The sequence below is a fragment of the Bos indicus x Bos taurus genome, chromosome 15, assembly GCF_003369695.1.
Source record: "Bos indicus x Bos taurus breed Angus x Brahman F1 hybrid chromosome 15, Bos_hybrid_MaternalHap_v2.0, whole genome shotgun sequence".
Lineage (NCBI taxonomy): Eukaryota > Metazoa > Chordata > Mammalia > Artiodactyla > Bovidae > Bos > Bos indicus x Bos taurus.
The window spans coordinates 54317612-54333681 of NC_040090.1; the positions used below are offsets into that span (position 1 = coordinate 54317612).

General features: G+C 53.3%; 1 protein-coding gene across 1 annotated transcript; it reads left to right on the forward strand.

Moving 5' to 3' along the window:
- The first annotated feature begins 1859 nt into the window (after window positions 1-1859).
- THY1 (Thy-1 cell surface antigen) lies at window positions 1860-7981 on the forward strand. Its single transcript, XM_027563477.1, has 4 exons — window positions 1860-2137; window positions 4870-4930; window positions 5419-5754; window positions 6503-7981. The coding sequence occupies exons 2-4, from the start codon at window positions 4894-4896 to the stop codon at window positions 6613-6615; spliced, it is 486 nt and encodes a 161-aa protein (XP_027419278.1). The 5' UTR covers window positions 1860-2137; window positions 4870-4893; the 3' UTR covers window positions 6616-7981.
- Window positions 7982-16070: the final 8089 nt, after the last annotated feature.

The window sequence follows — 16070 nt, forward strand, 5'->3', positions numbered from 1 at the left end:
GGCTAGCATGTCCAGAAAGCAGCAGGAAGAATGGGAAAGATGAGGTGGTGGTGGAGGTCCGCCGCCAGGGGCAGGACATCCAGGGACTTAAAAATTACCCTCCAGGGCTCTCCTGGTGCTCCAACGGTTAAGAATCTGCCTTGCAATGCAGAGGACACTGGCTCAACCCCTGGTCCCGGAAGACTCCAGGTTCCACATGCCACGGAGCAACTAAGCCTGCGCACCACAACTACTGAGCCTGCACTCTGAAGCCCTCAAGCTGCAACTACTGAGCTCACGTGCTGGAACTACTGAAGCCCTCCGTCTCTAGAGCCGGTGCTCCACAACAAGGGAGACCATCGCAATGAGAAGCCCACACACCACAACCAGAGAAAGCCTGTGCGCAGCAACAAAGAGCAGCCAACATTAAATCCATAAATACTTTTTTAAAAATTACCCTCCAGACAATGAGAAGCCAGCTCATCTCATCTATGAAAAGGGATGGTCTGCAGTTCCCAGGTCCTGGGAGCCTGTGAAATGTAGACTCGGGCAGCCCTACTACTAGGCTAGGGAAATCCCGGGTGGGCAGGAGCAGCTACATTTCTCATAAAGTGCTCCAGGAGCTCCTGCTATTTACCAGAGCCAAGGCTCCGTGGATTGGACCATCTGTGAGGCTTGTTCCAGTTAGAAAGTTCCATCACTCTAAGTGCTGGGAGGCCACCTAACCTCCAAGGGAGGGAGAAGGAAGTGAATCTCCCACTTGCTAGCCCAGGGATGGCTTCCAACAGTACCATTACAGTAATGGAAACTGCAGAGAAGGTGCCAACACTGATCTCTGTGAATAATTAGAATGGGGGGGGGGGCAGGGGGGCGGCAGGGTCAGCCCACAGGATGTCCCAACCAGAATTCACAAAGAGGCCACAAGGAGGCAAATTAATCAAATAAACCTTTGTTCCAAAAAAAAAAAAATTGGAGACACAAGTCATCAGCACTGGCTATTAAAAAAAAAAAGGTCCAAGGGCTTCTGGTGACTTCAAATTAATGGAGCAAGGACAGATGCCCCAGATGATTAAAAGCGTGGTATCTGCTATTCTTTCTACTGGTCCTGTCTCCTCTCCCTTCCCACAGTTGCAGAATTTCCCCTTCCTCTGGGCTGAGATGCAGCAGTGGAATATACAGCACCAAAGACTTGGGGCTCCACAGCCCATGTCAACTGGCCATCTCTCCACCTCTTAGCCATGAAATGGATGTGGGATGAGATGATCCCAGCAGATTGTGGCCATGGATGGAACAGGCCAAGCAGAGTGTTTTGTAAAGGGCAGCACACCTTCTCTTGTCTGAAGACCAAGCACACAGCGCTTAGGGACTTGGGTGGGTGTGAGGGGTAAGAGGAGAACATGAAATCGAGAAGAAACTTCTAGCTGTCTGCACCAAGAAGTGCCAGCCCCGGAGTTGAGGGACACAGTGCTACAGAGCAGAAAGCCTCTTAAGAGATGGGTGTTCTAGGCTGGGTGAAGAGTTGGGGCACGGCTGGGGACCAGGAAAGACCAAGTGCTTCCCTTAAGGGCTGTTGTCATGTGGAAAAACACCCCACTATCTTCCTTTGGAGAAAACCTGGAATATTCCAACACCAAAAACCTCTCACTGGCTGCTCCCGCGGAGATGAGTCCTAGCTGAAACGGAAACGAGGAGGCGGGGGCGCTGCCTAAGGGGGCCCAGCAGCTGGCTTCCATCCACCATTCCTTACCCCCTCGGTTTTCGCGCAGGCTTCCGAAACCTAGGTCAAAAGAAAGGTTTAAAGCCTTAAAAGGGGAGCGGTCTTGGCGGGGCTCCGGGAGGCGGCTGGCGTTCCCTGAGCGAACCCAGCCCGATCTCCAGGGTCCAGAACCCCGCCCTCCCAGACCAGGCCAGCCGACCACAGGATGGCGGCCCCCTTTTGCTGCAGAAGTCCCCTCTTTCACGTCTGTCTCGGGCCGCCTCCTCCTCCCTCCACCACCCTTTTTCGCTGCCGCTCAGCCTCTGATTGGACGAGCCCCCGGGCCCTCCCCGCTCCCCCTCTCCCACCCCTGGTGAAAACTGCGGGCGCGGGGCACGGTGCAGCAACTGGAGGCGGCGGCGCGTCTGCGGGCTGCTGCAGCGGCGGAGGACCGGAGGCCAGGTGGGAGCTGGAGCCAGGGCGGGACCCGGGGCGCAGGGATAGATAGGTCTCTGGCGCTCAAGCAAGCCCTCCCGACCCGAGGCTTCGGAAAACGGACCGAGGGCGCCCTGGGGAGGAGCTGCGCAGTGCTTGGAGAGGGGCCTGCTTGCAAGGCAGGGGCGGGAGCCGCGGCGCACCTTTCGCCCGCTGGGAGACGTTTACCTGGGACTGGAGTGCTGGAGGAGAACCGGGAGGAGGGCGGCAAGGACAGGCTTGGGTTCTGCTCTCCACCCAGAAGTACCCAAACCCAGATCGTAAAGGCGGGGGGCGGGGGGTGGTGATGCTTGAGACTAAGGGAACGGAGGACCAAAAGCTGAAGGCAGTCTCTGCCCTGCGACCTCGCGGCGGGCTTGGTGCCGGGCATCCAAGGAACGCGAAACCGCAGTGCCGCGGGGCCGACACGGGTGGGGGGTGTGCGGGGGCGGGGGGGGGCGGACTGGGAGAAAGGCCGGCAGACAGGGGAGGCGACAACCGGAAAAGGATAAGCGAGGGGGAAGGGGGACCTCAATTGGGAAAGGAAAGGCTTGTAATAGGGAAACGAAATAAGGGTGGGGTTAGTCGAATGAGGGCTAGAGCGGGAGGCAGCGCAAAGCTTCTCCGGGTTCTGAGCTGCGGGGACACAAGGCCAGGGAAACGCTAACAGACGGTGCCTCCCCTATAGCGTCCACCCCACCCTTCCGCTCTGCATCCCCTTCCAGCTCCAGCCCCATTGCTTCCTTTCTAGTTCTAGCCGCCTCCCCCCTTCCTCTCTAGATCCCAAGCTCGCCACCCGCCTCTGTAACTCGGTGTCTGCTAATCAAAACCAGATGTTGCCCCCGCCCCTTTCTTCCCCAACAGCACCTCCGGGTCCCTTTCGGCGGGGGTCTGAAAGGGAACTGACTGCAGCGCAGGCGCCCAGGGACCCCAGCCTCGCCCCTCCCTCCCCGCACTGGGCAGGGCGCCGGGGACCTGAACACGGCTAGCTGCGCGCCCTGCGCACGGGAGCGCTAGCACCGGGGCACGGCCCTCCTGTGGCCTCTCCCAGGCGAGCGCTGCTGCGGACAGGCTAGGCTACCCGCTCTGTTGCCTGGCCAGGATGCTGATTGAGCCCAGACTGCAAAAAAAGATGGGGCAGAGAGCCAAGTCAGAGAGGCTACCAGAAGCCGGACTGGAAAATTGCAGGTCCAGGAATCCTGCCCAGAGAGCTGAACAATAGAAAACGTCTTGGTTCCGATGCAGAGAACACATGCAATAGGAGACCACTGTCACCTTCCTCACACACAGCCTGAGACACGTTTAGCTGTGTGCCAAGTGGGGCCCCAGACACACATGACCGACCACCCAACCATCATCCCCAGTCGGTCAGAGATGAACGCTTGTGGATCACTCACTCTTGAACAGTGCTAGATGTTTGTCATTTTCACTAAGCCCATCACAACCTGGTGGGTATCTAAAGCCACGTTCATTCAGTATCTTTCAGGCATCTGTTATATGCCAGGAACTGTTTGGGCACTGGGGAGTTTCTTCAGAACAAGAAATAGGAAGGCCCTGAATGAGAAGGTTTTGTTTCATGGGTAGAGAGTTCTGGTTTTTGCAAGATGAAAAGGTGTTTTGCTGAATTTTCATTTCAGGTTGGAAGGATCCTTAACAAAAGAAACCAAAAATAAATACACAAATAAACAATTTCAATATTTAATAGAGGCTTATTTATATATAATCACTAAAAGAGAAATAGAAAAAGTAAAGTAACAGCACATACATCACCAAATTGGGCCGACCAACATCCAGACTTAAACAGCACTGGGAAGTCCCAAATAACAGCAGTCTGGAGTCCCAGTTGGAAAAATGTCCCAGGCTGTGCGTCCACTTAGCGGGTGAGACTTCAAATTGCAGTTTGGGGGGTTCCTGCTTATAATCCCAGGCCTTACAGTGATAGCATCATTTGTTTGCATGCAGAAATGCTCTTCTGGTTTGACTTATTTAACCCTTTTACAATGCTGTTTGTTTCACCTTATGAGTCATAGGATTTCATTAGACCCTGGGGGATTGGCCAGACCTTCAGGGGTTCAAGAATTCCAAGACCCGCTCTTTTTTCTTTTTTCTTGACTAACGCACCACCTGACTAGCTGTGCTTGCAGGCAGGCACAGAATCTGGGCAGTGTCCAGGCAGGTCAGAGGCCTGCTCTCCTGCTTCTGAAGCCTGAACAAGACTTCCTCCATTTTAATTTCCTCAACAAAGGGTTCTGGAGATTGGCTGCACTACAGGGTAGATGAACTTAACACATCTGAATTGTACACTTAAAAATGATTAACAGGGACTTCCCTGGTGGTCCAGCGGTTAAGACTTCATGCTGCCTGATGCAGCCATTTTTTTCTTTTAATATGTATGGTTAAGATAAATTGTGTTTCTGCAAATTTTACAATAAAAAAAGTAGGAGGTCCCTGCCTTGGAAATGATCAAGTTAAAGCCACTTATTCAAAGCCACCCAGCTAGTAAATGTTCACATACACACACACCACAGAAGGGTGTGTTCCCTGACAGGGAAGAGCTGAGTGGCAGTGTCACATTCACTGAGAGGTGGGGAGGGGAGAGGGCTATAGAGAGGGGCTGGGATGGCCATTATGGGATGTCTCCCGAGGGCCCCCAGCCCTGGCAGTAAGTCTGGGGACACCTGCCCTACCTCCTGGCTGATTCCCATCTTGTTCCACCCCAGATCCAGGACTGAGCTCTCGGCACCATGAACCCTACCATCGGCATCGCCCTCCTGCTAACAGGTATCGGGCAAGGGGTAGGGCTGGGATTCCAAGCTCCCTGGCTGCTTTCTTTTCAGAAAAGCTAGCTTCTTCCTCAAGAAATCAGAAAGCGGAGTTGACTAAGGGAGAGAGGGCTTCTTTTATCCCTAAGACAGCTGAGCAACCTAGTTAGTTTTCTGACTACCTGGGACCATTTCTGGAAACACAGTTCACTAAGCCTGCCCCATACTGAGTTGGGATCTGCAAATGCAGACCAAGATGTAGCATCAAGATCTCCTGCCCCTAGAACACACTGGCGGGACCCCAGGACTAGAACAGAGGGAGATGGGCTGGAGTCTGCAGAAGGGAAGGTACACTGGCCCTCAGGGACCGCTTGGGCAGGGAGAGGTGCTCAACAACAGACCCTTGTGCCCTCCCTGGTCAGGCCTTTCTCTGCTGTGAATGTGAGTGGGAAGCCCCCTGCTCTATAGGTCCTTCCCCAACTTGGAGGGGGGCACTGCTGGTGCCAGTCTTACAGGTGGCCCGTGGGCAGAAGGTGACCAGCCTGACAGCCTGCCTGGTGAACCAGAGCCTTCGTCTAGACTGCCATCATGAGAATACCACTACCACGCCCATTCAGTATGAGTTCAGCCTGACCCGTGACACAAAGAAGTGGGTGCTCTCTGGCTCCAATGGGGTCACTAGGCCAGAATACAGCTCCCGAACCAAATTCTTCAGCAAGTACAACCTCAAGGTCCTCTACCTGTCCAACTTCACCACCAAGGATGAGGGGATCTACACGTGTGAACTCCGCCTCTCTGGCCCGAATCCCTCCGTCTCCAATAAGGATGTCTCTGTGTTGAGAGGTGAGGCAAGCCCCCTGCAAGATCAAGTAAGTGGGCAGAGGCAAGCTGGGGAGGAGCGGGCCGGCTGGGACACCAGGCAAGCCTCTTGGCTGGGCCGCAGAGGAGAGTGGCCCCGTAACCTCTTCCCCTTGTCCCCTCCTGCCACCTGTGCCCAGGGAATTGCTACCCCCAGCCTGCATGGGGGAAGGGCTAAGCGGACAGTCAGACAGGTGGAGTAGTGTGATGGATGCTTCCCCTATGACTGTGGGCAAATCACTCGGCCTCCCCTAACCTCCTTCTCCCTACCTGGAAAACAGGATGGCTCTAGCTACCTCACCCACAGTTTTCTTGTGATAATACGTGTTCAAGGGCTCAGGAAAGGAAAAAAGGATGAAGGTGTTAGTCACTCAGTCGTGTCCGACTCTTGTGACCTCATGGACTGTAGCCCACTGGGCTCCTCTGTCCATGAAATTCTCCAGACAAGAATACTGGAGTGGGTTGCCATTCCCTTCTCCAGGGGATCTACCCGACCCAGGGATCCAACCTGGGTCTCCTGCATTGCAGGCAGATTCTTTACCATCTGAGCCACCAGGGAAGCCCTTCAAGGGCTCAGGAACCTGCAAATGGGAAAGATGGTTGGTTCAACCAGGTTGGCCATGGTTGCAGCCAAGACATCATGGCACCAGCCTCCCCAAGGGAAAGCACCTTGCCCTGATCCTGGCTCCTCTCCATTCCCGCCCTTCCTGTCTGCCCCATTCTCTCACCACAGATAAACTGGTCAGGTGTGGGGGCATAAGCCTGCTGATCCAGAACACCTCGTGGCTGCTGCTGCTGCTGCTGTCCCTGCCTCTGCTGCAGGCCATGGACTTCATCTCCTTGTGACGGGTTGGGCCCACGGAGGACACAGGAAGCCACAAGGCCCAGTCCAGAGATCCTGCTTCTCCGAGTCGGCTAACCCCCTTCCCCACAACCCCTCACACACCTTGGGGAGCAATGGGGACCCTCCCCTCCTAAGGAATTCCAGTGCTGCATGCCATTCCCTCACCTCTGCCAATACCACCTCACACCCCCTCTGCCCGCCACTGGCTACTTGTACTCTTTATTCCAGAGCTGCTTCCGTCTGGTTTATATTTAGGGCTTATCCTTCCTTTTCTTGGGGAGTTTGTGAACGGGAAAGCCAGGGTTAGAGACCTGATGGCGAGTGAGGGGATGGGAGGGGTGGAAGGATGGAGGGGTATCAGTCTCTGAAGGGCGTCATCCTTGCCCGCGGGGACCTGAGGCCTGGGAGAGCCCTGCACGTGGAGGGGGAGGGTGTGTCTGGTCCGAGCAGGCAGGGCGGTGCCTGAAGGCCCCGGATGTGGGGGCACCGCCAAGCCTGGCCCATCACGTGGGGGGAATTCCGAGCGTCACCACGAGCACTTTCTGCCACAGAAGAATGCCATCTTCTTACCCTGCCGAGGGGCCCTGGCCCCGGGGTCTGGGCCAGTGACGATGCCGATTGTGCGGGAAGCACTGCTGATGGGTTGGAGGCGGGTGGAGGGTGCATCACCCTCCCCCACCACAGAGGAAGCCACAGCTGGGAGCCCAGTGTCTCTCACTGGCCCGACCAGCAGCTGGGAAGGTGGCAGAGGAGGACAAGCCTGCTCCCGGGCTTATCCCAAGGTCCTATGCGCTTCCAGAACTCGGACCTGGAGGCAGTAAAGTCAGGCCTGGTGGAGGCCCTGATGGAGACCCATGGAGTTTGGCCCCAGTGTTTCTCCGGGAGGCTCTTCCCCTCTCCCCCAGCAGTGCCTGAGCCTTCTGACAGCCCCCTGCCCCTTAGGCCTGCCTTCTCAGGGACCTCCGGGGGGGCCTGAGGCAGGCCATGGGGTGAGACCCACGAGTGGGACCTGTCTCAAGCGATGGCTTTTCCCAGCACCCAGCTCCCCACCCGGCGGCTCTGCCATATCTCGTGACCGTGTGTAGTGCCAGCACAGCTTATGGCATCTCGTTGAGGAAAAAGAATACTGTACAATAAAACCAAGCCTCTGGAATCTGCCCTCCTGTGGGTCTCTGCTTTGCTCCTCTCTCCAGGCCGGCCTCCCACTCCCTTAGCCAAGAGGTCCAACCCCCTGCCTCCTGTGCCCCCCTTCCTGCCTTCAGCAGCCCTTCCTCTCCTCTCTGCCTCCAGGGGTGGACCACTGCACGCCTGGCTTCTCAACCATTATAACACCACACGTTTGCCCAAATAAAGGAATATTATTTCCTCTCTGCAGACTCACCTGCCCATAACATGGTTTGGGCCAAGGCACATGCCGCTGGTTCCAGGATAGGCTAACAAGCACCAAGGTGTGGAGTCTGCCTTCTCAGATGGGGTTGTTCTCAGATGAGGTTATATCTGCTACGTGGGAGCTACCCACATCCATCAAGGTGTGAGGACAAGCATCTCTTAAGTCCAGCTTGACCATAGCACTGGGGTGGGGAGACAACACAGGCCCATCCCGGGCTCCCTCCCCTAAAATCACTGAGCAGAATGCCAACAAGCGCCCCCTGGCACCAAGGGCTAGAACAGCACCACAGGGTGGCTCTGGGTCCCAGTGGCTGGCAGAGTGACACAGCTCCCAGACATCCTTCCAGGCTTTGCCAGGGGATCTGGGGGAGGAGAGTGGTGACTACCCAGAATCTGACTCATCTGAGATTTAGTGCTGGGTAGGATGATTTTTCTGAGCTTTTGCTTAAAGGCCTAGGATCTAAATTCTACTCCCAAGCCCCTAGTGGCCAGGCTGGAAGAGAGCAAGAGAAGCCCCCAAGGAAAAGAAACTGTGTCGCCAAAAACAGGGGCCCACCCATCCCCCACGTGGGCTGTCAGACATTCAGTACAGGGCACCCAGCCTGGGCACAGGTCCCTTTTGCTTTGCTTGGTGGTGGTTTCGTCCCTAAGTCTTGTCCGACTCTTACAATCCCATGGACTGTAGCCTGCCAGTCTCTTCCATCCATGGGATTCCCCCAACAAGAATACTGGAGTGGGTTGCCATTCCCTTCTCCAGGGGATCTTCTCAACCCAGGGATCGAACCCAGGTCTCCTGCATTGGCAAGCAGAGTCTTTACCACTGAGCCAAAAGAGCCTTTACCAGGGAAGGGAATTAAAATGCTACACTCGGGGTAATAAGAGTTCAAGTTGGAAGGAACTGGGAAGCCAGCCATGCAGCCTTGACTGTGAGAAGCCATGAGACCCTGGCACCTGCGTGAGCCCCCTGTGGGGTCTTTGTCACCCTGGCACTGTCCCCCTCAAGAGTTTAGTGCCCCACCCCATCAAGGGTCCCCCTACCGCCGTGGTGTGGAGGGGGAGGAGGAGAGCCCAAGGCCCACAGTGAGTGGGGTTAGCTTCAGAAGATACAGAGGCCACCTGGGGTCCAGAGGCTCCCAGAAGGCAAAGACGGAGAAGAGAGGAACAGGCCTGGGCCTGAGAAGGGGCTCAAAGACAAAAGTCAGAGCTGTCAGGCCTCACAGAACAAGCTGACTGGGAAAGACTGTGGGCCAGGGCTGCGGCGGGCTCTCAGAGGCAGGCCATGATGGCAGTCAGCTCCTCTCGGGTCAAGGCAGGAGAGCCTGAGGGTGCTGCGACACGTCCACGGGGACTTGGCTAATAACAAAGAGGGGTAGTTAGGGACTTTGGGAAGGTCGTGTACACACTGCTGTATTTTAAATGGATAACCAACAAGGACCTGTTGTATGGAACTCTGCTCAGTGTTATGTGGCAGCCTGGATGGGAGGGGGCTTTGGGGGAGAACAGGTACAGGCATACGTATGGCTAAGTCCCTTCACTGTCCACCTGAAACTACCACAACATTGTTAATCGGCTATCAGTTCAGTTCAGTTCAGTTCAGTCACTCAGTCGTGTCCGACTCTTTGCGACCCCATGAATTGCAGCACGCCAGGCCTCCCTGTCCATCACCAACTCCCGGAGTTCACTCAAACTCATGTCCATCGAGTCGGTGATGCCATCCAGCCATCTCATCCTCTGTTGTCCCCTTCTCCCCCTGCCCCCAATCCCTCCCAGCATTAGGGTCTTTTCCAGTGAGGCAACTCTTCACATGAGGTGGCCAAAGTATTGGAGTTTCAGCTTTAGCATCAGTCCTTCCAATGAATACCAGGACTGATCTCCTTTAGGATGGACTGATTGGATCTCCTTGCAGTCCAAGGGACTCGCAAGAGTCTTCTCCAACACCATAGTTCAAAAGCATCAATTCTTGGGCACTCATCTTTCTTCACAGTCCAACTCTCACATCCATACATGACCACTGGGAAAACCATAGCTTTGACTAGACGGACATTTGTTGGCAAAGTAATCTCTCTGCTTTTCAATATGCTATCTAGGTTATACCCCAATACAAAATTAAAAGTTTAAAATTTGGGGGGAAAAGAAAAGAGGGCTGGGGCCCAGCCGTCCCTGGTTCCTGCACAAATGCCCAGAACTCAGCCCACCAAGCCCCTTCCCACTCCTCCTCACCCCTCCCCCATGCCCCCCTCTGCCATCTAGGTCCCTCCCTTAGGGCACAGAATGCTTGCTCAATGGAAACAGAGAGAAGCTCCTCTCCACACCTCCATCACTGAGACAAAGGAACATCTGAACATCTGGTGTGAGGGTCTTCACAACACCCAGGGGCTCCCTTAGGAAGGGCAAGGGGATCACTGTGGGGAGACTCAGGGACTCTCTCTGGCCAACCAATAAATGTACCCGGCATCCAGGGGACCCATGACATGCGTCCTCCAACCACCCCACCCCTCTGCCCACCGCCACCAGCATGATGTTCCTGTCCTGTGTCTGCAGCTCCCATGTTGTGATGAGCAGGTTTGTCTTTACATGTGAAGGAAGCAAGTCCCAGGTTAGGAGTCAACCACTTTCTCATCTATCATTAAGGAATCTGTGGGGCTGAAGTCCTGAGTTCTGGCAAAGCGCGACAAAGGTCCTCCCTCCTGCTAATCCAGCAAGGATTCGGGACAAAGGTGGGACTGCCTTCTGCCCAGGGCTCTCAGGGCCCAAATATGCCCACCGCTTGGGAGGATCGTGTCCTGTGAAGATTCCCAGAAGGATTTCCCTGGTGGCTCAGTGGTAAGAGAATCTGCCTGCCAATGCAGGGGACTGGGGTTCAATCCCTGGTCTGGGAAGATTCCACATGATGAGGGGCAACTAAGCCTGTGCACCACAACTATTGAGCCTGTGCTCTAGAGCCCTGGAGCTGCAACTACTGCGGCCTAGAGCCTGTGTTCTGCAACAAGAGAAGCCACCCAGATGAGAAGTTCACCCATAGCAACTACAGAGTAGCCCTCGTTCACCGCAACTAGAGAAAGCCCACTGCACACAGCAGCAAAAACCCAGCACAGCAGAAAAAAAAAAAAGACTCTTGGGAGGCATCTTTGCCCGGGCAAAGGGAAGACCTAGGGACAGGGAAGGTACGGAAATGGGCACAGGCTGGAGTGGGCCGAGTAGGACCATCGGGAGAGTTCTGCAGAGGCCAAGTGTGGCTCCACCCTGGAAGGGCACTGGTGGCCGGCCTGGCCCAGTAGCAGAGGTGGGAGTGGCTGGCAGTGGGCATGGTCAGAGGAGGTCATTCAAACAGCTTCTGGTATTTAGTGGAAACCTGGGCTACAAGATCCTAGTCAGTCCACCCTTCAATGCCTCACTCCTCTGATTTCCAAAATAAGATGGGGGAAACTCCCTGGTGGTGCAGTGGACTCCACGCCTCCCACTGCAGGGAACTAAGATCCTGCAAGCTTCGCAGCGCAGCCAAAGATAAAATAAAAAATAAAATCAGATGGTAGCACTGGAACATTTATTTGTACAACAAATGTTAAGTACCTAGCTGTGCTAAGAGGTAAAGACACAGCCCCTGGCTGAAGGAATCTACAGCCCAGTAGGAAGTCAGTGTTTTATTTCAACACAGCGATTGTTGCTAGGAGGCAGCAAAGCTGTGACAGACTGCGTAGTGGTTTCCCAACACTCATTCTCCTCTTCTTTCTCAGCAGTAGAACCCACAAATTTGAACTAGAATAAAGACTACATTTGATCAGAATAAAGACTACATTTCCCAGCTCCCTTGTAGCAAGATGTGCACATATGGCTAAGTTCTGTCCAATGGAACATTAACACAAAGTAATGAGTATAATTTCTATGTATGTGTGTTCAGTCAGTCAGTCACGCCTGACTCTCTGACCCCATTGACCGTAGCCTGCCAAACTCCTCTGTGCATGGAAATTTTTCCAAACAAGGGAACTTTTTGTTGTGTTTATGTGAGCACTTACATTTGTAAAATGCATTTTAGAGTCTTAACTGTGTCAATTCAGTTCAGTTCAGTTCAGTCGCTCAGTCGTGTCCGACTCTTTGCGACCCCATGAATCGAGGCACGCCAGGCCTCCCTGTCCATCACCAACTCCGGGAGTTCACTCAGACTCATGTCCATCGAGTCAGTGATGCCATCCAGCCATCTCATCCTCTGTCGTCCCCTTCTCCTCCTGCCTCCAATCCCTCCCAGCATCAGAGTCTTTTCCAATGAGTCAACTCTTCGCATGAAGTGGCCAAAGTACTGGAGTTTCAGCTTTAGCATCCTTCCTTCCAAAGAAATCTCAGGGCTGATCTCCTTCAGAATGGACTGTGTCAGGAAGTAAAAAGGTCAGAGAGTGGGCAGATTACACATAGAGAGAAAGAGGAGGTACAGGGGGCCAAAGCTGACAGGCCAGAGGACTGGAAGGAGCATCCACGTGGTTGTTGAAATCATAGAGAATGATGAGAGAGACACAGTGGAAAGGAAGCCATTGAGCCGGGAGGCAGCAGTGACCTGGAGCCAGCAGGGGGCAGCAGTGAGGAAGGGAGGCAGTAGGGCACCCAGATGCCGGTAGACTCCTCCACAGGGAGGAAGGCAGCAAGGACACGTCCCCCACCTGCTGTGGGTTGAAGTGTAGCCTCCCCCAAAAAAGATACAGTCAAGTCCTAATCCTCATGACCTATGAATGAAGCCTTATTTGGAAACTGGATCTTTGCAGATGTAATCAAGCTAAAATGAAGTCATAGGATCAGGGTTAGTTGCTCAATCATGTCCAACTCTGTGACCCCATGGACTGTAGCCCACCAGGTTCCTCTGTCCATGGAATTCTCCAGGCAAGAATACTAGAGTGGGTTGCCATTCCTTTCCCCAGGGGATCTTCCCTACCCACGGATCCTGCATTGCAGACAGATTCTTTACTTTCTGGGCCACCAGGGAAGCCCATAGGATTAGAGTGGACCCTAATCCAAAGACTGGGATCCTTATGAGAAAGGGCAATTTGAACACAGAGAAACAGGAGACACACAGAGAAGACAGCCATGTGAAGATGGAGGAAAGACTGGAGCGGCGCTGCCACCAGCCAAGGATCGCTGGGGACCACCAGAGGCCGGGAGAGGCCAGGAAGGACCGTCCCCAGAGGCTTCAGAGGGAGCATGGCCCTGGCAACACCTTGATTTGGACTTCTGGCCAAAAATGTAAGTCTAAAGAAAACATTTCTGTTGCTTTAAGAGATGGTCATTTGTCCCAGCAGCCCTAGGACACCCAAACCCCACCTCCTGACCCTGAGGTGTGTGAGGTATAGAGTAAAAGCAGACTCCACTGGAAGGGAGGAGGGAAGCTTGGGAAGGCAGGGAGATACATACATACATACATACACACACACACACACACATATACATATATATGTATAATTATGGCTGATCCGCATTGTTGTGTGCCAGAGGCCAACACAACATCGTAAAGCAATTATCTTCCAGTTTAAAAAAAAGCAGACTCCACTGAAGGAGGCTTCAAGGGAAACAATGTCCTCAGGGACAATGAGTTTCATTGAAGGCCAGCACTCAGACTCTCCAGAGAAGAGGCTGAGAACAAAGCAGAGCTTGTCCATCCCAGAGAAGTGTCCAGGCATGAGAGGGTTTTGGGGAGGTGAGGACGGGAACTGGCTCAGGTAAGGAGATGCTACAGAAGAGAAATGCTGAATTCTCTGGACCACTGGTGACTGAGCCAGACAGGGAGGACCAGGCCTGAGGCAGTCACTATGGGATGGTGGGCAGTCAGTTTAATTATGGGCTGACGCTTGGTGCCACTGTCCTGGACTCTTGGGGTGTCAGCTGCAGCCTTGGCACATTTAGGACACTGGCACCTCCTGCTGTGGGACCTTCTGGGGCAGCTCCACCCCCCACACAGGGTGACACAGCCTCTTGGAGTCTCCATGTCCTCTGATGACGACAGCCAGCATCACAGCTCTGGGTTCAGGCTTCGGGCTTTAACACTTCATGGCTTTCTGCCATCTAGACCCTAGCTGTCTGGTATGGTAGCCACTAGCCACATATGGGCATTTAGACATAAACAAGTAACACTTAAGTAAATTAAATTTTCAGTTCCTCAACCACAACAGCCACACTTCAAGCGTTCAACAGCACATGTGGCTGGTGATGTCCCCTCCTCACAGAAAGCTCTATTGAACAGAGCTGGACCAGACCAAGGGCAGGAACCACAGTGGTTCGAACCGCTGTCCTTATGAAGCAGAGCTGTTCACCTCGGCCAAACTTGTGAAGAGGAGGAGGGCCTTTAATAGGGACATCCCTCGCCTCACTTCCTCAGGTGAGGGTCAGCTCCAGGAACGCTCTGAGCACACCAACCCCTCAGAGCCCAGAACACAGTGTCAGGAGGCCAGAAAGGGGAAAGCGTCTTCACCTCTAGAGTCTAAGATCCATCACCCCCCATTCTTTACTTCCTGTCAGCACAACAGCAAAAGTCCACTTCCTTCAGAGGCATGGGCTGGGGTATGCCTCTAACCCCAAGAGGCCACTCACACCCAGACTCACACCCAGACTCACGACACACGCCAACTCAGTCCATTTGAAAATGTCTGTGTTAGCGGCCTACTGGGCCCTGAGTAGGCCTGAAGGAAGTCCACCACCCACCAGCTCCCTCCCACCTTCTATCACCTCCAGCCCCACCCCCACCCCAGGCCTGAGTCCCTGTCTCACACCTCCGATCCTGCACACATATGCTGGGCAGAGACCCAGCCAGGGCACTCGAAACTCAGAGCCAGGACATACTTTCTCCCTAGTGCCTTCTAAAAAAGCTAGAAGGCCAGAAAACAATTCCCACCCACCAGATCTAACTACCCTCTCAGGTCAGTGATGGATACTTGCTCCACGTCTGGGAAACTAAAACCTCTTTGTGGTGATTTTCCCAAAGCAAAGAATCAGTCAGCCCCAGCAGGAAGTCTCTCCCTCTCTATAAACTGGAAGTTTTTGCAACTTTTTCAAAAATATATTATTTTTATTTGGCTTCACGGGGTCTTTAGTCGGAGCATATGGAATCTAGTTCCCTGACCAGGGACCGAACCCAGGCCCTGTGCATTGGGAGCGTGGAGTCAGCCACTGGACTACCAGGAAACTGCTGGCAACTTTTAAAGGATGGATTTTCCTGCTTCTCCTTACCAAGGCGTCAAAAATCAGGATCTGATCTCAGGCCGGCACCCTTTATAAAGGATTCTGCAAAGTCGGCTTGGAGACCATGAGGGAATGAGACAGCCAGGCCGTAACATCTGGAAATCCTAAAGTTCCGGAGACATACCTGCAGAAGGCACCTAGCGTGAGGAGAACCCCTAACTACATGGCACCTGCACTGAACCAAATTAGACTGTTGAAACTGCAGGGAAATCCCAAAAAGGTGAAATCACCCAGGGATGACAAACAGAAATTAAATATACATATTACTGCTAACTTGAGGTCTGTAAAATGTTACTGATACTTCCTTTAGTGTGAGTGTTAAATGTTAGCATTGACTTCAGTCAAGATAAAATAGTTACCAGGCATTGGATATGCCACTCAGTCTTCCTGAACTTATTTTTTTTTATTAAAGGTCTTCAACCATAAAAACCTCACATTGTTTTCCAAAAACCTGACCCTCAGAATGGGGAAGAAAATTTTGCCAAACCAGGAGAAATATGAGAACGAAACTCTGGGAACTTCCCTGGCAGTCCAGTGGTTAAGACTTTGCCTTCCAATGCAGGGTTGGGGTGCCAAAATACCACATGCCTCGTAGCCAAAAAACCAAACCTGAAAACAGAAATACTGTAGCAAATTCAATAAAAACTTTAAAAATGGTCAACACCAAAAAAATCTTAAAAAAAAAAAACAAACAAACTTGGAACTAAGAAGCAATGGACGCGGTAAGAGGAGAACCTGAGGGGAACAAAAGGAAAGAGAATAAAAAGGACATGGTCCCCACAAGATGCAGTCCATACAATATGATGATATTTTAAAATATTAGTTTTGTTGGCTTTCCTTTACCCCTATAGCC